The sequence below is a fragment of the Vicugna pacos genome, chromosome 9 (genome assembly GCF_048564905.1).
Source record: "Vicugna pacos chromosome 9, VicPac4, whole genome shotgun sequence".
Classification (NCBI taxonomy): domain Eukaryota; kingdom Metazoa; phylum Chordata; class Mammalia; order Artiodactyla; family Camelidae; genus Vicugna; species Vicugna pacos.
Genome location: NC_132995.1, coordinates 44,284,136 through 44,309,428, shown reverse-complemented (window position 1 = coordinate 44,309,428; position 25,293 = coordinate 44,284,136). Strand labels below are relative to the sequence as shown.

Here is a 25,293-nt window from a genome sequence, read left to right as displayed (position 1 = left end):
GTGCTTTTTTAGTGTCACAAAGGTACCCAGTTGTAACTTCAATTTTCCGTATTTACCTGATCAGTTGTGTTCTGAAACGATTCTTGTGGACGAGGGGTGAAGACATCTGGATGTGAGTCCTCTTTGGAGCTTGAAGTTACTTCTACCAGAGCTTTTTCAGCATGTGTGACAGACGCAGGCCTGGTGAGCTCTGGTGTCTGGCTAGAAGGTACAGGCATAGCTGATACTCCCTGCTGTGTGACTCTGGGTGGTACTGCAGGAAATGGGCTGATAGAATGGCACAGGGTCTTGGACTAAAAGATAAAAATATGTAAAAGAAAAGGCTAAATCTGATTTTACCAAATGATGAACAATTAAGGCAGTGTTCCCAAAATTGCTCTAGACTCCCCATGTCCTGGGAGATATTAATAGGCATTTTTCTTGAAAAGATCCTATATGCCAACAGTTTTGAGAAAGTGGTGAACTATCTTATCCTGTTTAAGATTCACAGTTTGTATTATTGTGCTTATTGTCAACCATTCAATAAATGATAATTAAACATCTACTGTGTGCTCAGCAACGTTCTTGGGAACTGAGGATACAGCAAAGAACAAAACAAGCCAAGTTCTTGTCACGGAGCATCCATCTTTGTGGTGCAAATGATATCATGCACTGAACAAGTGCCATGAAGGAAACAAAACAAAGGTAAGCAGATGAAGAGACAGAGCGCTCAGCTGTCAGGAGAGGGCATTTTGCTGAGAGCTGAATGAAGGGAGAGAGAAAGCTCTGCCAATACATTGGAGAAGGACATCTGAGGGGAGCAAAGGCCCTGCGGCCACAGCCCACTGGGTTTGTTTGAGGAAGAACAAGGAGGCTGGATGAGCAAAAGTGGGAGTTGAGGGGGATCAGAAAGATCCTGGGGTGGGTGGGAATGAGGGAGGGGGTGGTGAGAGCACATCACATGTCAGATAGTTGAGAAGAGAAAGATTTGACTCTGAATGAGGTGGAAAGAACCCAGGCGCTTTGAGGAGCAGCAAGATCTGACTCCTGGGATGAAGGACCCCTGGGACTGCTGGGTTGAGAATGGACAGAAAGGCGCCAAGGGTGGAAGCAGGGAGATCACCAGGAGGCAGATGCAAAGCTTAGCTGGGACACAACGGTGGCTCAGGCTGGGGTGCAGCAGTGGTGACGACAGTGAGGAGTGATGATGCTTGGGGCACATGAAAGGCTCCGAGACGTCCTACAGTCAAAACTCTTTGTTTCCTTTCCTTCTGGCAACATTTTAAGCAACATTGGTTGTTATTTTAAGGAACAGTGTTTGAGAAATACTGATTTAAAGGGTTATTTATTTCATCCCTGTTCTCTCTTATACTGCTAGAAACACTTTTTTTGCAGTTTATGTTGGATCAAATAAAGGTACATCTATATCTAGACATGCACTGAAAGGCTTCTATGTAGGACACAAGGCAAGAAGGCTGAGAAATTTCTTGAAGGTGAAATTTTATAGATTGTGCAGAGTTCCTACCTTTATTTTCTTGTCACTCAGACTTCTTTTTCCCTTTTTAAAAAGAACTTAAATTTTATTGCATTGCATATATTTTTCTAAGATGCCATTCTTCCTTGTGGGCATGAAGCAGGGAATAAATAAAAGAGACAACCAACAAATGATAATTACACCAATATGAAAGCCAAAGAAAGGCTTTAAAATCTTCTTTAATAAAGCATCCATCAAACCTGATTCTTTCCTGCCCTTAAGTACTTTTCTTCCCTTTTTAGAAAACTATATTTAGAGCACTCTAGGAGACAGAGTGGAGTTCTGGCAGGACCCACCAGGACTGACAAAGAGAATAATACTTCAAGACGTGCATTGTGAAGGTGAGTACTTACAAGATTAGCACCAGCAGGTTGGTGACATGTGGTTGAAAGATGAGTGGCTACGACAGAAAAAAAGAAAGTTGATTAAGTTCAAGTAAAAGTCTAGAATAGAAATATTTCTTTCTATTTTACTTGAGGATTACTCTTGGCCAAAAACAATGCAAATTGTTTTATATAGGAACCACAGTGATCGCCTCCCACTTTTGATACATCTGCAGACAAGCCAGAATTCTGGAGTGGAAGCATCCAACACTATTGTCGAATTCCTTTGTTTACTCTTTCAAGGCCCAGACTCTCTGTATGAAAATAAATATTAAATCATACCATTCATTAAGTTGCCACAATATAAACATGACTGCAGAAATACTTGCCTTATAATTTTACCAAAAGGAGGGGATCTTTATTAATAAATCAGAGCATATTTCTGATAGACTTTCAGAAAATGATCATTCACAACATTTTACCAGATTATCATTATTGCTTTCATTCTCTTTCCACATTTATTCAGGAGGAAAACTCTGATTTGAAGGCAATATCAGGGTATTAACGTGTCTATTTGCTATGAACTTAAGTTGATCGTTCAAAGCATGAGCACCTAGACCCATTCAAACTGACCTGGCTATAGCAAGCCTACCCTGCCCTCTCTTATCTTTTCTTGTAACATTCCGTCTGTTGTTCATACGTGAGTATAGCAGCAAAATCACTGCAGCTACTACTGCTGGGGGAGGCCAGAGTTCTGAGATGTTCTTCTGATCAGGATGGAGGACTGAAGAAAGAAATGGATTCTGAGTCAAAAGACCTGGGGTCCAGAGCTGGTTTGCCTTTTACTGTAACTATGAAGCTTTGAATAAATTGCTTAACCTCTTAGTTTTCTCATCTGGAAAATGGGTATAATAGTGTCCAATGATGTGAAAATTAAACAATGTATGTAGAACTGAGAAAAACATCACCTCAGATTAGGGTCATTAGGTTGATAGCTTGCTGGGAACATGCAATTGACTCTGAACTTTAACTGCAGATCAGAGAAGGGGTTGTGACCACTAAATAAGTCAACAGGCTGCTGAACTTAGCATGATCCAATTTTCAGTCTACTGACAAACATTGTGTTTTGGCAGACCTTGCCTTAAGAGATAAGGAAAAAACAAACAAAATGGAGCCTATGAAATAGCATTCTAGAGCCTGGGAACTGACTCCAAAGTACTCAGTGGAAAGTATATCTCTGAAAATTATTAACAGCAAAATCAAGAAAATATTTCAGAAAGCTGTTTAATATCCTTAAACAGAAAATCAACTAAGGCTAAAGTGCACAAGACTGAGATAGATTAAAAGAGAAATAAATGATGTTAGAGGATTTCAAGAAAACCAAAAATGCTACAGAAAAATTAAAATCCATGTTGGAGGTAATACAGAACAGAACAGATGTGGAAAAGTCAAATTAGTGATATGCAGGAGAAATGTGAAGCATTCTCTCAGAATGCAACAGAAAGAGTGATAAATAGGAAACCATCTTTTTATTTAAAAGAATGACAGGAAAGATATGGAGGACAGAAACCAGCAGGATAGCACACAGATAACTGGTATTTCTTGGGGACAAAACCAGAGCAATGAAATAGAAGGGATAAATGAGTGGAATAGAATAAAATTTTCATGAGCCAAGAAAAGATTTATATTATAAGATAACATCACATTCTAGGCAAAAATCAGTGAAAAGTAACCTAGATACATGCTAAGAAAATGTCTGTAGTACAAGCATTAAAAACTCTACAAGCAATCTGATGGGGGGAAAAGGCCATCAGAAAAAAAGGGGGGCAAGGGCTAGCCTTAGTCTTTTCCACTATAGCATCAAATGCCAAAGACAAGGGAATGATGTCTATAGAGTTTTGAGGAGAAGATTGTGATTCACCTTCACGCAGAGAGTGTTGGTTATTCACTATACCCTTCCTTCCACAGGAACATGGTAGCCCAGCTAAGGGCTACATTTCCCAGCTCTCACTGGTGTGGACATGTGATCAGGTCCTGACCAGTGGGATATGAGAAGAAGCAATAGGTGTAAGTTCCAGGCTTGCCCTTAAAAAGGATCAGCACCCCTCCCCCCACTTCCCGCTCCCCTTCCCACTTGCTGGAACATGGAGTCGGGGGAGCTAAAACAGCTTCTTTATGGACCATGAGACCGATGCTACAAGTTCATGACCACAGAACAAGGAAGAATGAGCTTGGGTCCTATCAGCCTTAGACTTCTTACTCAGACTGTTACGTAAAAGAGAAATTAATTTCTGTTTTTGTGTAAACTACCATTTTGGCCCTTGTTATAGCAACTGAGCGTATGTTTTAACTGTACACATGCTAAAATATGGCTCACTGGTGTTTAAGTATCCAGATCACGCCCAACATGGAGTCACTCAAGCTAAGTCCCACATCAGCAAAGGGCTCTCCCAGGAAAGGATGGAGGAGGTCAACCAGTCAGCGCCTGCCTGCCCAGCAAGAGTTACATAACCTGGCTGGAAGACTTCCCTTTGCTCCATATAAGGGAAGTAACCCTATTTTAACCAATCAGCAAATGCCCAGGATAACTTCTTTGTTTCTGCTCACTTTGTCTATAAAAATCTCTCCCCTTGAGTGACTCTTGGGAGCTCCTTTCTGTCTGCTAGGTTGTTTGCTGCCTGATTCATGAATCACTGAATAAAAGCCCACTAGATCAGTAAACTGGGGGAAATTTTCCTTTTAACATTGGGAAGTGACAAGAAAGACCCCTTTAGACTATTCACAAGTTGCCAAAATATTTCCACCAATAGAGCTTTCTTAGAAAAACAATCAGAATAGAGATGAGACAAAATTGAGAACTCAAGAGTAGTTATGGTACAAAGTGGTTGGTGATAAAATACAAGACCAGTTAAAAGAGAAGTTCTAAATTATTGTTGGAAATCTGACTTTGACAAAAGTTTCAAAAAAATATTCTTACAAGAAATTGTGTAATGTAAAAATAATTTAATATAGTAATCACCTGAATAAAACCCACAGAATATCCTAACAAGATCTAGGGAATGAGAGTGGGGAGTGGAAAAACTAACTCATGCTATAATCCTTTAACCAGATGACAGGATTTCAAAAGAGACTTTCATTTTTGAGCCCAAAAAAGTAGAAAAAAATAGGTATAAGAATTTTTTTTCCCCGATGTATAGTTGGTTTACAATGTTGTGTTAATTTCTGACGTACAGCATAGTGATTATCAGGATGTGTTTTTAAAAAGAAAAACAACTTCTTGAAAGTAAACAGTTAAAACAAGAATATTAAAGAACAAAATTTCAACAAAAGACAGAAGAAAGCAAGAAAGTATTAGAACCAGAAGGCATATAACAAGGCAAGAAAGGGTACCTATTATTAAAATAAATTTTGGGGGGTGGGTATGCTTAGCATGCACGAGGTCCTGGGTTCAATCCCCAGTACCTCCGCTAAAACTTGTTTTTGAATGTGATAAACTACTACAAAAATATTCTCAAAGTGAGTAAAATAATTAGATACATTTACATTAAATTTAAGAGGGTTATACTTAAAGTGACACAAAATTTTTTGGAGGACCATACATACATAAATATAAGGCAATCCCCAAAATAAAGCTGTCTCAACGAGATTTTTTTTAAGTTATTTTTAAGTTATTTTTGAACAAACTCGACTACATAAACTTGAAGGATGTAGTGAAACATCAAATGTCCACTTATTTAATTTAGTTTTCCAAAGGAATATTTAAAATTACATGTTATATCAAGTAGTATATTAATTTAGAAGCATTGCTTTCCTGAAACTCCCACTTCATGACATAGCTTTCTTCAAACTTTTCAAACGCATTTTCAACATTATTGCTTTAATAATAACTAGAATAATTTGCGGAATTATTCAATGGTTCCCCAAAATATACCATCTTTACTTCTGTCTAATACTTTCACCAAACACTTTGTTCCCAACTCACAAATACATATTTACAAAGCATTCAGAAAAGGTGATTTTTACATTTGCTTTCTAAATATGTATTCATGTCTCTACAGCAGTAACACTTACTAAACTGCTCTTTTAAGGCATGCTTAAAAGATTTAATGACAAGAACAACTAAATGTTGAAGTTGTGAGGTCATACCCCTAAGAGTAATCACTAGATCCCACTTAAAATTTATCTCTTTTTCTCCCTTTCTCTCAGCTGATCTCTAAAATCAGCCAACACTGATATCGACCTGAGGCCATTTCAGGCTAATGCATTGTCCCTAAATAGTATTTGGTTTTCAAACATTAAAAAGAGAGAGAGAGATCACACTTTGAAAGACTGCACAGACTTTAAGAAGACTTTCTTTTTTGATGGAAAATTTTGGGGGGAAAAAACCTTGTCTTTTATTTGGGCATATGTGAAAATAGGATGACCAAAAGAATACCAAGAAAACAAGCATCCATAAAATGAAAGCAAAGCCTCCAATATTAAGATCAGACAAAACAGAATGCAATGAATATTTGGGGGTACCTGTTATGAATACACACTTCAGCATTAATTCACCTGTGCAGCTGTTAAGGGAAGGATTAATATCACTACACATTACCTGAGGTCACTTTATTTCTCAGTATTGTAACTTCTCTTTTTGTCTTCTTGGGTCTCCAGTGTGAATGAGAATTATTTCCATTTCTTTCATAACTGGTATCTTGGTCTGAAAAGGCATCTATTTGGAGGTCAATGCAAAAGTTAACTTACAGAATACAGCTCTAGATGGAAGTCTATAAAATAATCATTACAAGCACAGATGTGATACTCAAGAAAACACAAGTTAAAGATTACTATCCAGTTTTTTTAAAGAATAATAATGCAGGAATTATGAAGTAGGTCTTTTGCTCTGAAGCACAGTCATATCACTGTATACTATCCAACATCTCAAAATTAGGTCCCCCGATTGGGTCAGCAGTGAGAAGACCGAGAATTAAGTTTATTTTAAGAAATTACATTCTAAGCATTCTTCTTTGTGTTTGATAATCCTTATGGGTAGAGACAAAAGAGGATTAGTGGTGGGCAACAGCATTCTTGAACATGCCTCCTTGTGTGCACTGGCTGTTTCTCGTCATGCTGCGACCGTGGCTGGAGAAATCATTCAACCTCGCTGACGATGTTTCAGCTGAAACTGAGAATCACGTATCTCCAGGGGCCTGCCCTCACCCTGCCTGGTAATCATACTGCATTTCCCTAGTCTATTCTCGCTCCCACACTCCTGGATGCCCCAGTTCCACTTCCAACAAGTAGGAGTCTCCCTGATCCTCATTCTCAGGTCAGGTGACAGAACCTTGTCTTCTACCACAAGGAGAAAATGGAAGTAATTAAAAAAGAGTCTTTTCCACAGACTCCTACCATTACATCTGCCCACCTACCAGCACCTGCACCACAGATACCACCTTCTTTCCTGTTACTACAAGCTCTCCACACTCACACCCAAAGTGAACCACTAGCTGTGCACTAGCTCAGATCAGCAACACCGTCCTCGCGTACTCTTCTCCCCAAAGTAGGAGCAAGCGTGCAATTTGAGGATAATGTTAAGCTGATGATTTTCCTAAAACACAGTGTTTCCAAGGATGTGCAACACCAGGACCGTAGCCAGCACAGCAGATAGCACTACACATATATTTTTCAGACGTCCCTAGGACAGAACTCCATTTATCAATGGTTGTTGTGTCATCCTATGATCATTAGGTTTGAAGTAATGAGTTCATAATATTACTTACTTTATGAATGGCATGGAAGTATTTCAAAGTTTTCCCAACCAGTTTGGCTGTCTTGGCTCATACAAGATGTTTATTAACCCTATTACAACACCACTTTTAACACAAACTGTTACTTATTATTCCAACTTGTATACTAGTCCAGCTTTAATGCTTTTGTATGTGAGCTTAATCTTTAAGTGCTTTTATTTTTTTAAATAAAAGAAAAATCATGAGCTCAACTATTCAAATGTTGATAAAGTCAATCTGTAACTGAAGTAATATTGTACAATAAGACGGAGCATGAGACTTCTCTTTTGAAAGTTAAGGAACAAATTTACAAATACTTCTACCAATATGTTATTTTGGAAGAGGCATTTCTTAAATTCACAGTAAGATGTATAAACACTATGACAATAATAGTTACTAGCAGTATTGGATCTCCAAAAGTGTTTTCTCCTTTGACATGAATGTGAAGCTATCTAGAAGCAGAAAGTAAATTTTGAACAAAAAATAGAAATTGCATAATAATAAAATACTAAAAGCAATAATTGCAATAGTATGTCAGGCGTTGGTCTAATATCTTATCCTCCTAAACATCCTCGGAAGGAAACCAGGTTGCGTGGAGGTTAAGTTGCTTGCCCAGGGCACCACCCCTGGAAAGTTAAAGACACAAGGTACGAACTCAGGAAGCCTGACTCTAAGAGCCTGAGCTCTTCACCAAAGTGACATCCTCCCTCTCATCATTGGAACGCACACTCAGAATTTGCAGAACTGGCTTGGATAAATTGAATTCTTTTTGTCCAAGATTATGTTCTGCACAAACATTCTATGTTCTATGGCAGAAATCTCTTGTAACTACATGAATAATATCAGGAAATGCGTTTTTACTCCAAAACCTACAGTAGCTGAGAATGTCTAAAAACTCAATTCTAGGAGAGTGAAAAATGGATGGTGTATTGTTTTATGAAGCATCCATAGATGCTTTATATTTTAATAAGAATGTATTTGTGATTTTTAAAAAAGTGGAACAAAATTTTTATCTAGACAGCCTAAGACATTGTAAAGTCTCTGGGAATTCATTGAGCTAAGAATAAATATTTTATGTAACTACTATCAAGAACACTGCTTAATTGACAAAAAACCCAACTACACACACACACACACACCCCCTCCTTAATTCTCACCTCCTACTCCTGAAGAAGCAAACCTCTAATTGACCGCAAGCTCCTCTATATTCCACCATATTTTATTTTCCTCCTTTGCTTCCTGTTCTTCCCTCTAAAGCCCAAAGGCTGAACGGGCTAGGGCGGTATGTGTGGAAAATGGGGTTTATCAGTACAGTTTCTCTCACACTCCACCCAAGTCAAGAAATGAAGGAAACATCAAGGCACAGGTCTTCCCAACTACCAGGGTGGGCTGCATGAGGAAGTCACTGTGGTCGCTCACTCTTAGACTCTTCACCTAATACTCTCACATGCTCTTCTCATTTAGAACCAGTTGATAAAAATTAGGTCCTTGGCAGCATGGGCTTCACCACTTACCAGCCTGGCAAATGAAATAATGCCTCTGTGAGCACAAGTCCACTTTTGATGAGATCCATTGGGAGTTTTTGGACAAGTAAATACAGCTGGTGGACCTGGTGTCCCGGGGGGTGGCGACCTCTGCTGCAGGGAGACCAGATGCAGGTGAGCCTCATACTCAAAAGCAAGCATTAAAAAAAACCACGTATGAAGCCCACATCGCTAGCTTCCAAAAGATGAAAATTTAGAATTTCTCCCCACAAATTATTATTTATTTTTTCATATTATGCATTATCACAAGGCTTAGTATTAATTTAACTAGACCTCAATGAAGATGATGATGATATAATACTGCCTTGGATTTTTCTCTAAGACCACAAGATTCTGGTGTATAATTCTATGTTAAAAAATTGTGCAAAAAAAGACAAGAGGCAAATAATTTTTCTCCATTTCTGGTTAGGAAACATGGAGCCGAGAATGATAAAAGAGGTATTTACCGGGGAAAAAATGATAAAAGATTTCTCATTTCAGAATCTTGCACAATAATTTTAGTGAAACAGTAGGTAAGTTGACTTTTGATAGGCTCAGAAAAATCTCATCATTTTTGTTACACAGAGCAAAGGCTGTAGCACAAAAGTGGAGATATTTCAGAGGAATGATGGTAATGAAGTAGAGTGACTGATTCTTCTGTATACAAACGCAGGAAGATGAAAGATTTTTTCCTTCTCTTGTACCAGAATAAAAGTAAGTTTCCTTCACTAAACCTCAGAGTCTTACCTGTGTTGTTTTTTCCTTGACGTTGTTTTCCCAGTGGCACTAAGTTTTTCCCAATCCACCACTTGCTCCCTTCTTTCAGAAAGTCCAAGAGGAGATCTTGAATCTCCTGGTTCCAGGTGAAAGCAAGCTGACCTCCCTGAATACTACAGTAATTTTCTGCATCCTCAAAGGTGCAGTGAAACATATTCAGCTGATAACAATGATTTTTTTCATGTTGCTCTGGTCTATTTAGCTCACTTCCTAGAATGATACCTGTTCTGATGCATAACCAAAGCCAGGTTCTTCCTCTGAAGAACATTTTCTGGGATCTGTGAGCACAAAGAGTGTAAGGGCTAAGCAACTGCCTGGTCCTTTAAATATATTCTTAGTGGGTTTGTCTTACTTATTAATATTATTCTTTTAGGAACTGGGAATAATTTGTCAGGGAGACAAAAGGTTTTGTTCTGTTTCTTTTTCAAGGACCCAGGTGGAGTTCTTATAAGCTGAAAACAAATATGAAAGATCAATAAAGCAATGGGCCTTTATAACTGGGGCACCACCACCTGTGTCTATATACCAGCTATGCCTTTAGCTTTATAATAGATCTTTATTTGCTAAGTCTAAGCTGTAAGGGGGTAGAGGATGATGAATATTTAAGTCAGTGTTGCTAAAAATTGAGTAATGTATTGCTTTTTTTTAATGAAAACCATTATTGCAGACCCCTAGGATGGATTTAAATTTTTGTACTATTTCTTAAATACATTCACACACAAAACTAGTCATAATCTCTATTCTAAAGCTCTTGCATAATCATAAAAGTCAAAGAATAAATATTTGATGAAAGGATGAATACAAATCAAATACAAACAAAATTGAAAACCAATGAAATTCAAATTTTGCTGAACTAAATAGCTACTTATCAGATAAACATGGTTCTGCTCGACCACTGCAAAGGTTCTTTTGAATCTGTCATGCATGTGACTTCATGCTGTAGGGAAGAATCAGTTCTCCCACCACTTTATTTAACTTGCTGGAAAACCTTTGTTCATACAGCATGTCATTTCATCTTCATCTGTAGCACATCTATCATTTATTAATTTTAGTCAGTTTTCTTTCTTGGCATTAAAATGAGATCATAAATACAAACAAACTTGGGCACTGAAATTGCCTGGTATGTTTCAGGGTTCAATTGGTTATCTAAATGATCCAAATGATGCTTAGCTTACTTAAAAAAAATTACTGTGTAAGTAGATAGCAAAATTAAAAATTCTCTCAAGTGCAGACCTCAAGAATATATCTCAGTCTGAAAAACACTGCAGTAATCAAATGATTAGTAAGATGAAATATGGTATGGTCCCTACTTTCAAAAAGTTTACAGTCTAGTTAGGGAGGAAAAGATACAGTAAATGTGGTTAATAAAGCAAAATAAGTGTAGTTATTAAAGCAAGTTCCACTAGAGAAGTTCACATGAGGAAGATATATTTCTAGCACTTAAGCATTTAAGGGTGGTCATGTTTAGATAGAGGTTAACAGGCATCCTGGCAGGAGTCCACGAGGGTAGTGGAAGTGAGACAGTGGAAGGCATCTTTAAAGAGAAATAATGCTCTCTGTGTGCAGGGGGGTTGGGGGATGGCTAGTGGGAACTGAAACTACAAAAGTGAAAAGTTTCAAGTGCCAGGAAGAAAGAGTTTGCAATTTATTTGGAAGGTTTCTGAGCAGAGACCAAGTCTGGTCTGCAATGGTACTGTTTGGGTGCAGGACACTGTCAGTTTTCATTAAAGTCTTAACTTCCCAACATCCTTATAAACATACATACATTCATACATACGTTTTAGGCTTTTAAAAAATGAAACCCGATGCAAGTGTAATATTCTCTGACCGTCAACACAGGTGTCTTACACAACGCAGTGCTGTAATTCATTTCAACCCTTTTTAGTGCCCTATATTCTCAACCCATGCTTTACCTAAAGCACAAGCACTCTACCAATGTTTAACTTAAATGATCGAAAATTGGTGAGCCTGTTGCTTAGAACTGAAGAATCAAAGCATAGGTAGTTTTCTGTCCAAACCGCAGGACTCAGAAAAGGTCTGCGAGGCGCCGCCGGAGCCCGAGAGCCCTGCGGCAGCTCAGAAATCTGGAGGCTGGCGGGCGGAAGAGGCGTGGCGGCAGCGACTGCGCCCAACCAGATCCTCGGGGCGGAGCGGGCCCGTCCCAGCCCCGGAGCGGGCAGCGGGGAAGGGCTGCCCCACCCTTCTGCCCGGCGATTGGTGAGTTGGCAGCTGGAGGGGCGAGGATTAAAGGATTTACCATCATCTCCACCAATGGAAACGAGACAGAGGCGGGCCTAGTTGGAGGAAGGAGCATGGCGTGGAGACACCTCAAAGTGAGTCCAGCAAGTGTGGATCTGCGGTGGCTTGGGAGACACTGGGTGGCGAGACGGGCGAGGGGAGGATGGGGCGCCAGCCTGGGCGAGGTGTGGAAGGGAGGCGGCTCGGAGAGCGTGGGCCTCTTTGGCACGATTGTGTCTTTGGGGACAGCTGCAAGTGGTCATGCGCGTGCATTTACACGTGTACGTTTACTCAGTGTAAACGTACACGTGTAAACGCGATAGATGCCGATCTGGGTCAGCGTACATGGGCCTTTAATGAGCCCGGCACAGGGGCGCTTAGTGAACACAGGACCGCCTAGAATTGTGTGCAGGATCTGGCCTGAAATGAAATTGCAATTAGACGTGGTCCCAACCCTTTCAGATAAAATTTTAGGGCAGGGTCAATTTAACGGAAGCTCAGATATTTGTTGATCCACATACAGGGCGTTCCTACAATCTCCTGGAGGAGACTAGAATCGAGACAGTGAGTCCTAGATCTATGCTGAAGGCGAGGAGTGATCCTTAAAAGCAAATCTGATCCGATCACTACCTTCTTTAGGAGGCAATTCAAATCTTTATTCTGGCCAAGACCCCTGCCTTCTCCTTAGCTTCTTTTTAAGCCGTTCTTTCCCTCACTCCTTGGTCCCAAACTATTTCCCTTCCTCCATTACTTGGGTGCATCTCATTCTCCTCTGCTGCCAAGAGAGTGGAGACAGCCTTTATGCAGGCACACCCTCTCTTCTCCCAGGCCTCCTAGTTAATTCCTATCTATCCTTTGAGTATCAGCTTTAAGTCACTTCCTCAAGGAAGCCTTTCTCTACCTCTTGTAGGTTAGGTTCTTCTGTTACTCTTTACTCTTTTTCTTCATAGCACTGTCACAGTTATATTTGCATTATCATTGATTTCTGTCTCCTCCTGAGACTGTACTCAGGAAAGCAGGGACTCAAGTCTGTTCAGCCCACCTTTGAGTGCTCAGTCACTATGTGCTAAGTGAATGAATGAGTAAGTGACTCAGCATCTGGCAGTGATTAGAGAAAAGCATTATGAGCAATGTTTGAGCTTGATCCAAGGAGACCTGATGCTCCTTTTTAAAAAGTTTTGCAACCCTCGTCACTATCCTGAAATGGAATTTATAATACAATCTTCTATAAGTAATTTTAAAAAGTCAACATAATGTTCTAACGAATGTAAAGGCTAAATGAATTTATAATAAAATGATATGTATTTTGACATGTAAATATTAGGGCATAAGTCACCTAGATAGGTGTTTAAGCCTCTACTTAGAAATTCTAGAGGCACAGGTATGTTTTATTGGCAAACATCCCAAGCAAACCACTGTACCGTTCTGGATGAGATTTTCTGAAATGGTGAGTGATCTTGTTACTGTTCTGTGCCAAACAGTATAGTCATCCCTGGAAAGTCAGTGCAGATGAAAACCACACGGGAAACTGTATGTATGTGGTGAAATAGAGTTGGCAGTTCTAGGCTCAGACAGTATGAACGGATATTTTTTACTTAGTGAACATCAATAGGATGTTCAAACATCATACAGGATAGGGTCAGTTCTGACTTTACTGATTCCTGCCCACTAAATGTATCAGCATTCCCCTGAGATGCCCACCATGCGTCCCTAGGGGGCAGTACTGCCCCTCTTGAAACACCTGGCCTGGAGTCCTTCAGGGCCAGAGTTGTGTGTGTCAGTTGAAGTGTAGATACAGCCCTGACTGTAGAGGCCGATACATGAGCAAGAAATGAAGAAGACCAGTGTTAGCTGAAGGCTAAGGACATCGCTTCCTATGAAAGGTCTTTTATGTCCTCTGTGCGTGTGTAAAGGGTTCAGAGAAGGCGCTGCAGCCCAGCCTTGAGGGAGCCCTATTGGCTCTTTCTTCCAGAAGCGGGCCCAGGATGCTGTGGTGATTCTAGGGGGCGGAGGACTTCTCTTCGCTTCCTACCTGACAGCCACGGGGGATGAGCGTTTCTATGCGGAACACTTGATGCCGGCTCTGCAGGGGCTGCTGGACCCCGAGACAGCCCACAGGCTGGCCATTCACGTCACCTCCCTGGGGCTCCTTCCTCGTGCCACGTTTCAGGACTCTGACATGCTGGTAGGTGCTCCTGTAACACCCTGTGTGATAGATACAAGGGTCAAGGTTAGAGTGCCCTAGTTTATTCAGCTGGGGATGATCCTTTTGAAAACCAGAGTCCCAAGTCATCACCCTGCAAAAAAACTGTCATCCCCATCTACAGATCAGGAACACTGAGGTACAGAGTAATTAAGTGACTTACCCAAAGGCACACAGCTAGAAGTGGCTGAGCCAGGATTTAAACCCATGGAGTCTGAGCTTGCCATCTGTCCCCTTCACCACCACCCTGCCTCTGCCTCGCCGAGGTCTCAGGTAGCTCAGTGTTCAGCTCTGCTAAAAAGGGCAGCAAGCCAGAGTCACTAACATCTAATCTGATGGAGCAGGTCGAGCCCAGCCCTTTGAGGAAAGGATACATCTCCTGTCCCAGCCTCCTTCCGTCCTGTATGCAACTGCTGGCTTTATGATCTCTTTTCCACCTTTTAATATATTTATCTCACTACTAGATTTGTTGGCTCCATCAGGGCAGGAATCCTGAATCACTCAGGAGTCAGGCTAGATCAGACAGTAATTAGGCCTCAGTTGCTCTCATTCTAGAGAACAATCTGGAAGCCACCCCACATCTGACAGAGAAGAACCTGCCTGGTTCTGGGGCCCAGCAGTCAGCTGTGCCCAGCCAAGCACTCTCCTCCCTCCCACGCCCACAGGAGCCATGGGGACATTGCTGGGGCTTTTTATCGCCAGCCTGGGGAGGGGTGCAGCAGGGGCTGACTAATAATTAAGATAATTAAGGATTTTGCTGCCTGATCCTATTTTAGAACAGCACTATCTAGGGGCTGGAACCAATGAGCCACTCCCTCCCACCAGGAAAGTGGACAAGAAGGTATGATTCTTAACCACAATTGGAAAAGACAGTGCCCATCTCCTGCTCAACCCATGGTGGAAGCAGTTTTTCTCCTGGTGATGAGGAAGCCAGATGGTTCTCAAACTCTAGCTGGCACCAGAACCAGCTGGGGAGCACTGTTAAGACTAGATTCCCTCAGAGCTCCACTCTGCCCCAGCTTCCCCGAAGATTCTGATTCCTTAGTCTGGGGATGGGCCCTGGGATCTGATGTTTAACCAGTTCCCCAGGTGAGTCTGACATAGGTGTGCTGAGGACCACGCTCTGAGAAACACCAGCACAGCCTTGTGTGTCTGTGATTTTGTCTCCTTCATTATAGGAAGTGAGAGTCCTGGGCCATAAGTTCCGAAATCCCGTAGGAATTGCTGCAGGATTTGACAAGCATGGGGAAGCCGTGGATGGACTTTACAAGATGGGCTTTGGTTTTGTTGAGATAGGCAGTGTTACCCCAAAACCTCAGGAAGGAAACCCCAGACCCCGCGTCTTCCGCCTCCCCGAGGACCAAGCTGTCATTAACAGGTAGGTGAGTGGCCCAAAGTAACGGGGCCTTCTTCCCAGCAGGCCACTCAGGTGTTTTTCCTGTCATACAAGGGGGATGGTTTTCTGCCATTTGGAATGTTTGGGAACCATGTTGAGCATCTTCTCTGTGTAGGCGTAAAAGCAGGTTTTATGATTTCAGTTTAACACATATACACACTGAGGCTGGGAGAGTTACACAGCAGCTCCACTCACGGGATCAGAAGCGGGAGAACTTGGGTATGGACTTCAGCCTACTTGACTTTAGAGTCTGCTTTTTCCACATTGTTACTCCAGGACCCTTGCCCAGCCCTGTCCAGGAGAAATATCACGTGCATACCATATATAACTTAAGATATTCCAGTAGTCACAATAACATAATAAGAAGAAATAGATGAAATTAATTTTAGTAATACATTTGACTTATTATTTGTAAGTTATCATTATGCTAATTATAAATACTTAAAACATGCTAAGTATCATCATTTTAACATATAAGCAATATATAGATGATTAGCTATTTACCTTCTTTTACTTGTAGCAAGTCTTCAAAACCCGGCATGGTTTCCATCCAGCACTCTTGGTTTGGACTGGCTGGGCTTCCAGGGCTCCGTGACCACACGTGGCCAGTGGCTCTTGCATCTGATAGCTCAGCCCCAGCCTCTAGCAAACTGGAAAATTTAACAGTCAACATAGACAGCTGCTTTTAGGAAGAGAGATCCTTCTAGATTGTGTACAGCCCTTTTCCTTGTAATCCCTGGGCAACTTTCACTACAACACATCCAGAAGTGAAGAAGTTCCCCCTTTTTGGTAACAGAATTTTTAGAGCCCCTTTGATGGGGATTTGAGAGGCACCTTTGGGACCATTAATGGCCTTCTGGGAGACTGATGTCTGGGAGCTTTAGTTGGCTGCACATGCCACATTGTGCTTGTTTCAGGGAAATTTGCAAGCATTAGACATCAAGTTATTGATCTTTCTCCTGTGCTGCAGGCTGGGATCGATATCTGCAGAATGTTCAGGCAAAAAATATTTGTTTATGATTCAGCTACCCCAAATAACTGCAGGTACCAGGATGACGGTCCTGGCAGAATCCCAGGGGTGAGAAGCAGCAGGAGAGGGAGGAGAGTGTGCTCTGAGCACATGTGCATTCAGCCTCCTTGCTCTGTGTAGCACAGGGTGGGTGCTGAATGAACACTAAGTCGACGAGTGCATGTATCTCCCAGGTGTTTTTGGCTGCAAGTTAACAAAGTGGCTTAAAGAATAGGCATTTGTTACTATTTTCTTCTCAAAACAGGTATAGTAGGCAGTTCTAGGGATGGTTGAGCAGCGGGGTGATGTCAGGACTCTGGTCCAACTTCTCTGGGCCTTCGCTTCTTGTCTGTAAGCCGCCTACCCTAGCTGCAAGCATACGTCCTTGTGTGTGGACATCAGAGCAGAAAGGGAAGAGGAGGTATGGATATAGCGGGTAGGGGATATTTTCCCAGAAGCTCCCTGGCATCACTTTGTGTCTCGGCGACCAAGCTCCATCACACATCCATGCTTCAGTCGCCAGTGGGGCTGGGAAGGGAGTCATTGGCATTTTCACCCTGTGTCAGGGGAGCTGGGTTCCACCAGTAAGGAAGGAGGGAGGGAGGATAGCCATTAGGTCAGCAACCCACAGTGGTGAGCGAGAGAGACAAGGCCCTGCCTTTGTGGAAGGTCTAGTGACAGGTGATGGAGAAGACATGTCCCTTGTCCTTAAGATTGTAACGCAGTAGGGGAACTGAAGCATATACATATGTCCCGAGCCAGGAGAAAGACAGGTACAAAGCACTCTATAAATGCCAGGAGGTGAGAGATCATTTGTGGCTGGGAGTTTTCTGCGAGGAGAGGGAGCGTTTGACCTGGACCAGGCAGAGGTTAATTTAATAGGCAGAAAAGATGGGGAAATGGAGTGGAAGGACAGATTCCAGGAGGCGTGCTGATGGAGCACAGGCAGCAGGTGGGAAGGTGGGTTATCAGTGGTGAGGGCTCCGCTGGGGGAGCGGCGGGTATTGCGGAGGAGGGGGGCCGATCCTGATGGGCCTGGGGGCAACTGTGTGGCCCAGTCTGGGCTGTTTACAGTGCGAGTTGGCTAGTGGTTTGTTGGGCAAATTTTAATCTTTCCCTTTGTGCTAAATGTGTTCTGGCAAGTTCTCTAGGAGTTCCAGAGATGTTTAGACCTCAGCAGTCTAATATCTGGCTCTCTGAATTTTTTTCCCTCTTTTTAAAAGCTATAGTATAGGGTGAAAATGGCCATGGAACCATCTCTCCAATGTCTGCTTTCTGGCCGAGGTTCTCTTACCTTGTCCCCTCCCCCATCCTCTGTGTGCGACAGGTACGGATTCAACAGTCACGGGCTCGCGGTGGTGGAACACAGGCTACGGGCCAGACAGCAGACGCAGGCCAGGCTCACAGGAGGTAATGGGGGCTGCATCAGAGGGCCTTTCCTTCAGCTGTTGGAAGGAAACTTGGGGAAAGTCAGGACGTTCCTAGTGAAATGAACATGATTAAGCAATAGGGAAACACTGTGGAACTCAGGGCTCCTCCCCTAGAGGCATTTTCCTGGCTCCACCACAGCCTTCAAGATTTTAAGTGAATTTCACAACTGAGCAAAGATACACTTAGTTCCTGCCTCATTATGTAACCTGTGTCCTATCATAACCGGGGCACCTTGGAAATAAGCCGAGTGGCTGCTCCATGATCACGCAGGCAGTTAAGGTGTGATCACAAACTGAGCTGTCTTCCCACGCCCTGCTCTGATGTCCTTTTGTCCATTATATGAATAATACATGTTGATTACAGAAGCATTAGTAAATACAGAGATACATAAAGAACATTATAATTACTCACTCTCTCCCCCACTCAGCGATAACTCCTCCTGGCATCGGGGGAAACAGCTTTCACGACTTGTCTGCAAACACCATGCATTTTTGAGGGCTGCCTTTGGAGATGCCGATGTCTGTTCCCTGGGGCTCTCTGCCTGACTGTCCCTCGGGTTGCTCTAGAGGTCTTGGTGCTGTGTCATCTTCACTGTATCTTCCCAGGTGTCCTCTGAGGTTGTGTGGGGCCATGGCTATCCTCCTCCTTGGGCTCCTTGTGAACCCCTTCCAGGAGGTTAGCCTCATTAAGTGTCCTGGTGGTGAGATGAGAAAAACCTTTGGATATTGGATTCACTTCCAGAAGCAAGTTGAAAGGGCAGAGGCAGTTAGCCATCTGATTTTGGGAGTGGGACATGACCTTGTTTGGAACTCCCTGGCTTCGGCAGAACCAGCCTTTGCTATCTTGCAGGCCTTCCCATTTGGGGAACTTTGAACGTCTTGATAGGACTTTCAGGGTTTGTGGGACTCTCCGGCCTTCTTGTCTCCCTTTCCTTCTTTTAACTGTCCTCAGTGCCCCCTGTACCACTTTTCTCCCCTATTCTCCCTCGCTTGTCCCCTCACCCCCAGTCTGGCGCTAACATTTGTTGGATTAAAACAAAACCCCACAGCAGAGCTCTGCATGTGGTGCTCACCAGCAGCGAGAAGCCTTGAAGACAGCTTTTTGCTAGCACCACGCCAAGGAACGTGAGTTGTTAAAAGCCTTGGTGCCCTGAGGGGACAGAGTGATTGACCAATTTTGTCTAACTCCAAAATCTTGTCATTTTGGACTAATGACTACTAATGAAGGATCCACTGGCTACATGAAAACATACTCTTTTAAGCCGGGTTACCTGTGTGGGAAAGAGTTAAGAGCTTCCAAATCATCTTCGCTTGATTTGAGAAGCTTGGAACACCTTGTTACAGAACTTGTCTGATCGGGTTCTGAGCCCCTCCCTCACCTTCCACCCATGAAATTAGCTACACAAATCTCACTTTCAAGCTGATTATAAGACCGGTGACTGCACTTAGGGTATGAGAAGTAGTTAGCAGTACTGGATGTTCTTCAGTCCTCCCTGACCTGACTCATGTTTTGTGACCTAACTGGACCTTCCAGGTCTTTTCCCAGCCAACAGGTGGAAAAAGCATCTGGTACCACTGATACAGGTCAGCCTTTGCAGATAAGGTGGTATCTTAGGAGAATCAAGTACAGACAAGCCCTCTCTTTCACACAAAGTGTGTTTCTGAAATGTGTTTTTCTAAGTCGAAAATACAAGTCAAGTGATAATTCCCTGGATTTTAAAGTAAGGTGGCCATATCACTTACTGTACAAATTAAGACACTTGAGAGTGGAAGGGGTACAGGCATTAATAATTATGCCCAGGCTACAGGAGAAATCAGGGCTGTCCTGGGAGCAATGGGATATCTGGTCACCCTTGTTACCGGGAGGAGTCCTTTCTCGGAGAACGGAAATTATAAAATCATTCTGCCTCTACATTTTGGGCATGAGAATTGAACATGTTTTCCAGTATTTTGTACATATTTTGTAATTTTGCTTTTTTTCACAACTGCACACCCAGTCACTTGACCCACGTCCAATAAGCGGCCCTAGAGAGTAAACTGTTGCCCCTCTGATGCTACTGATTTGTCTGTTCAGTTGTATTGCACCTATGAGCCCTACCGTTTTAATCACTAGTATTTGCATTCCTAATTTTTTCATTTTCCATTAAATTTTTAAAAAGAAAAAGGGCACACAGCAGTAAAACATCCTAGCAGTTTGCCCAAACATGGCTCCGCAGACGAAGGCGGCAGGCGGGTTCTTGGTCAGCAGGCAGCAGCCCCACGCAGTGGTTCACAGAGTTGGTCGGCTGGTGCAGGAGAGGTCACATTTGGAGTGGGAAGGCCTGTAACTGTGTGGGCTGCTGAGTCAAGGATGGCTTCAAAATGTTGCACAGGAAGCGGTGTGTGGGGATAAAATCCTGACCGGCAATATTTACAGATGGGCTGCCACTGGGAATAAACCTGGGGAAGAATAAGACCTCGGTGGATGCTGCCTCGGACTACGCAGAGGGGGTTCGCGTCCTGGGCCCCTTGGCCGACTACCTGGTCGTGAACGTGTCCAGTCCCAACACGGCTGGGCTGCGGAGCCTTCAGGGAAAGGCTGAGCTGCGCCGCCTGCTGACCAAGGTGGGCAATTACATCTCTAGGCCCTGCTCCATCAGCCTGTCCTACCTATTCATTCTCTAGGGCGAAGCTTCCACATCAGTATTCAGGAGTTGTCTGTAACACGTGGGCCAGTTAGGACTCCCTTATATAACACTGATTGTACTCGACAGTAATTAATTACTCAGTTCTCTCTCCCTGCTGTTAATCCATTATATCTGTGAGAACAGGGACCATGTCTCTCTCATTTACCACTCTGTCCCTAGCATCTAGCACATTAATGAGTGGAAGAAGGGAATGACCTGTCACAAAGAGTACTTGTGACAGCATCTGTTATCTCTTTAAGGAAAAAAAGTCTAAATAAACCTTAAAATATTAGCCAATGCCAATGACAGTAGGGACTCACTCTTGGGGTCCCTTGGTTCAAGAGAATGGGATCAGACTCATCTTGATGGGGGTCTTTTGCATAATTGAGAGCTTTGTTTCCTGAAAAGGAGAAACTGCTGTCTTTTTAGTTTGTTAACTGGTGTGAAAACACACCGTTCTGCAGCTGCAGGTCACAGCTGTACCATCAGCTGCAGTCTCGGGAGTCCCCATCCACAGCTCCATGTTGTTCTAGGTGCTACAGGAGAGGGATGCCCTGAAGGTAGCCCACAAGCCGGCTGTGCTGGTGAAGATTGCTCCTGACCTCACAGCCCAGGACAAGGAGGATATCGCCAGTGTGGTGAGAGAGGTGCGAGCCGGGGCCTGGGGGATGCCCTTCACTGCCTGTAGAGCCACCTGGCCAGCTGGGTTAGCCCAGACAGCAGTCTCTGTGGTTTCCTTCCTGTTCTATCGAGGGCTGGTTTGGTCTGTCATGATGTAATTCATCACATGCAGGCATACCTAGGAGACATTTCAGGTTCAGTTCCAGATCACTGCAATATAGTCAGTCACATGAACTTTGTGGTTTCCCAGTGCATATAAAATTTATGCTTCCACTATACTGTAGTCTGTTAAGTGTGTAACAGCATTGTGTCTAAAAAAAAGTACATACCTTGATTAAAAAATACTTTGTTGCTAAATAAAATGCTAACCTTCATCTGACCATGCAAGGTTGCCATAAACCTTCAATTTGTAAAAACTGCAGTATCTGCAAAGTGCAATAAAACAAGGTATGCCTGTAACAAGAAGTAAATGTCTGAATACATGTTTGAATGGTTCTTTTCTCCTGTCTCTTCCCTCCTCTTTCCTCGTCTTCATTCAGCAAGGGCTTTAAGGCTGTGCTTGCATCCTTCAGTCTTGTTCAGTCTGGAGTATTCTCTCCAGTCCAGCACCAGGTCTGTGTGTCTTGGGGTGTAGGGGAAACACACACTGAGCCCATCAGTCCTGGGTTCATATCCTCTTTCCACCGCTTACTACCTGGAGGTCTTGGACAGGATGCTCTGAAGTGAGTTGTTCTAAGGATTAAACTCTGTCCTGGCGGAACCATCCGAGTGGTGGGTACATGATGGCTGCTGCTGTCATGTTTAGGCTCACCCTGACACTTGCTCAGGAAGCAGTGAGTGAGGTCTGGCCTAGCTCTTGCTTCCAGGGGCTTAGCTGCAGGCGCCCAGACCCGTGCTGTCTCCACACCACAGGGAAGCGTCTCCAAGCCGGTAAGTGCCCTTACGGGGGAGCTCTTTCTCTGTCTCACACTGCAGTTGGGCATCGATGGACTGATTGTCACGAACACCACCGTGAGTCGCCCTGCCAGCCTCCAGGGTGCCCTGCGCTCTGAAACGGGAGGGCTGAGCGGGAAGCCCCTCCGGGATTTATCGACACAAACCATCCGGGAGATGTACGCACTTACCCAAGGCAAGAAGTCGGTGTTTGTGTCTTCAGATTTGCTTGTGGTTGGGCTCCGGGGGCGTATGATTAGGTCGGAGTTCCTGAACCCGCAGTGCTCAGCAGGGGCCAGGCGGAAACCACACTGAGCTCCTGGTCCTCACGGTGCTGCCGTGTGCTTCTCTGCAGGCACGGTGCCCATCATCGGGGTTGGCGGCGTCGGCAGCGGGCAGGACGCGCTGGAGAAGATCCGGGCGGGGGCCTCCCTGGTGCAGCTGTACACGGCCCTCACCTACCGCGGGCCGCCCGTGGTGGGCGGGGTCAAGCGGGAGCTCGAGGCTCTTTTGAAGTGAGTGGGGCCACGTGGCTGGAACCAGGAGAAGTTAATGTGGTATCAACTCAGGATGACTCAAATCAAGGGAATGGTATTCATCTGCCTCTGTTCTTCACTGAAATAGCATTTGATGGGTACGCCTGGGACTCAGGGGAAGCTTACTGTGTTGCTCTTTTGACAAAGGATAAACAGTGCCAAGGAATTCAAGATTAACTTCTGAGGCAGTGGTGTTTACAGGCCTGAGGAGTTCTGGCGGCATTCCCATGAATTCAGTAACATTGGCTTGACCTCAGGGAGCTGTCAGGACTCAAAATTTATTTCCTTCCTGGTCTGAAGACCTGGGTAAATTCCTGGGTGAAGGCAGTGTAGAGGGCACGAGCCATGCATTTGGGAGAGCGAGGCAGGTGCAGCTACGGACTAGAGAGAGCCTAGGTGCACATGGGCTTCCATTAAGAGCAGGGCCCTTCCTTTACCATTTGCTGAAATTGCTTTGTTTTCTTTTTCCAGGGAGCAAGGTTTTACCAGAGTCACAGATGCCATTGGAGCAGATCATCGGAGGTGAGGATGGGACGTGGGAAGCCTGATCTGGAAACTTCCTGCTAAACCAGGCAAGCCTTTATGGCTGATTGAGAGAGAAGAGCCATATTCCCCAAACCACAAGGGTCACCAGCAGCAAGACCAGGCTTTCTTCAATCACTGGTCAGACCAGGAACTGCATCTGCGATTCTTTCTAGATTTGAATCCTAGGATCCTTCGATATTACAAGGCCATTAGACATTTTGAGGGGGTGGATCATGGAAAAAATAAAGCTATTTAAAAACTGGATTTAAATCCCAGCCTTCACTGGAGGGCACAGGCTTCACCCAGATGCCACGGGTATCTGCTACCTGGGGTCTGCAGTGGGCTTCCCAGCAGTTTGACTTTCATTCTATCTTTATTCTTATTTATTTGGAGTTTTTAACTGTATTTTGAAAATAGTTCATTCAAACTTAGACAAAGGCTGTAAGATCAGGGCTTGGAGATGGCTGTCCTTTCTGTGTCTGCACACAGGCTTCACTGTGTCTGGTCCTGACCTCTTCTGACAGTAACACCGGTCATTCTAGATTAGGGCCCGCTCAGTGACCTCATTTTAACTTGGTTACGTCTGTCAAGGCCGTCTCTAAACAAGGTTACATTTTGAGATACTGCCGGTTTGGGTTTCAACACACCAGTTGTGGAGGGAAACAGTTCAGGAAACGGGCTTGCTGCCCGCTGCTTTAATGTCTGCGCCTCAGGCGCCATCGGGCAAGCAGGTTCTCCGGGTGCCTGAAGACACTAGGCAAGAGGCTAAAGAGGTCTAGTCAGTCACTGAAGGAACAGAGAAACGTTAACCTTTTTGAAACCGAAAAGCAAATGGTGATGAGAGGCTGAATGCCTTGTCTGGGTAGTGCTGCTGACGTCAGCACGCCTTCACAGCAACAGGAAGCTACCTTCGTTCCCATCATTTCAGTCCAGGTTTTATTTTTAATTTGATTTCTCAGTAGCTCTGTGGAGAGGCCTGCATCTGCTGTGGAGACAACATGTCCTGTAGCCTCACCGTTCAGCCTTGGTCTGGCCGACTCCTGCTGCCAAGACACCCATAGCCAGTCTCCTGCTGGCTTTCTCAAAGATCTTGTTCCTGTTTTTTTTTTTTTCCAAAGAATCTTATTATGAAAATAATACCTACCATAAATTAAACAATATTGCCCCCATATAAAAGCTGTCTACCTCTTCCCCCCTCAGTTCCACAAATCAGAGGTAATCACAGTTAACTTTTATATCTATATTTTTCCACTTTTTTTGTATATGCAAGTACATTTTTTAAATCTATCTGCGCATACATAAATGTTTCAAGAAGAACAATACAAATAACTTTTTTTTTTAAAATAATGAATCATATTAGAGTAAATTGCTGCTCTGATGCCCCATCACCCCAAATACTTTAGTGTGGATTTCCTGCAAACAAGGTACATTCTGCAGCCAACCATAATACAACCATCAAAATCAGAATATCAGTACTGATACATTAATTCCATCTAATCTTCAGGCCTGAGGTAGGCAGAATTCCTAAAAATGCCTTCCCCCTCCGCAAATGCCCCGCCCTAATCCTAGGAACCTACAAATTTGTATGACTCCCCTGACTGTGTCATGTTACATAGCTTAAGATAGGAGCCTCCTTGAAGAGCAGGGGTTATTTGGGTGGGTTTAATCTAATCATACAAGCCCTTTAAGACCAGAGTTTTCTCTGGCTGGGGAGGAAGATACTGGAGAGATTCGAAACGCGTGAGAAGGACTCGAAGGGCTGCTACTGCTTTGAAGATGGGTTGGGGGCACGTGAGAAGGAATGTGTCGGCCCCTGCTGACAGCCAGCAAGG

General features: G+C 43.6%; 2 protein-coding genes across 2 annotated transcripts in view; one reads left to right on the top strand and one right to left on the bottom strand.

The window, feature by feature from the left end:
• Window positions 1-10,172, bottom strand: part of PKD1L3 (polycystin 1 like 3, transient receptor potential channel interacting) — a 65,763-nt gene extending 55,591 nt beyond the window's left edge. The window contains 6 exon segments of the mRNA XM_072967657.1: window positions 57-293; window positions 1,867-1,909; window positions 4,150-4,156; window positions 6,434-6,550; window positions 9,119-9,238; window positions 9,875-10,172. Of these exon segments, the coding sequence (XP_072823758.1) occupies window positions 57-293; window positions 1,867-1,909; window positions 4,150-4,156; window positions 6,434-6,550; window positions 9,119-9,238; window positions 9,875-10,172 (822 nt within the window).
• A 1,976-nt stretch (window positions 10,173-12,148) lies between these two features.
• Window positions 12,149-23,725, top strand: DHODH (dihydroorotate dehydrogenase (quinone)). Its single transcript, XM_006199714.4, has 9 exons — window positions 12,149-12,237; window positions 14,115-14,327; window positions 15,524-15,723; window positions 18,078-18,160; window positions 20,597-20,784; window positions 21,380-21,493; window positions 22,443-22,596; window positions 22,756-22,915; window positions 23,408-23,725. The coding sequence occupies exons 1-9, from the start codon at window positions 12,217-12,219 to the stop codon at window positions 23,460-23,462; spliced, it is 1,188 nt and encodes a 395-aa protein (XP_006199776.1). The 5' UTR covers window positions 12,149-12,216; the 3' UTR covers window positions 23,463-23,725.
• Window positions 23,726-25,293: the final 1,568 nt, after the last annotated feature.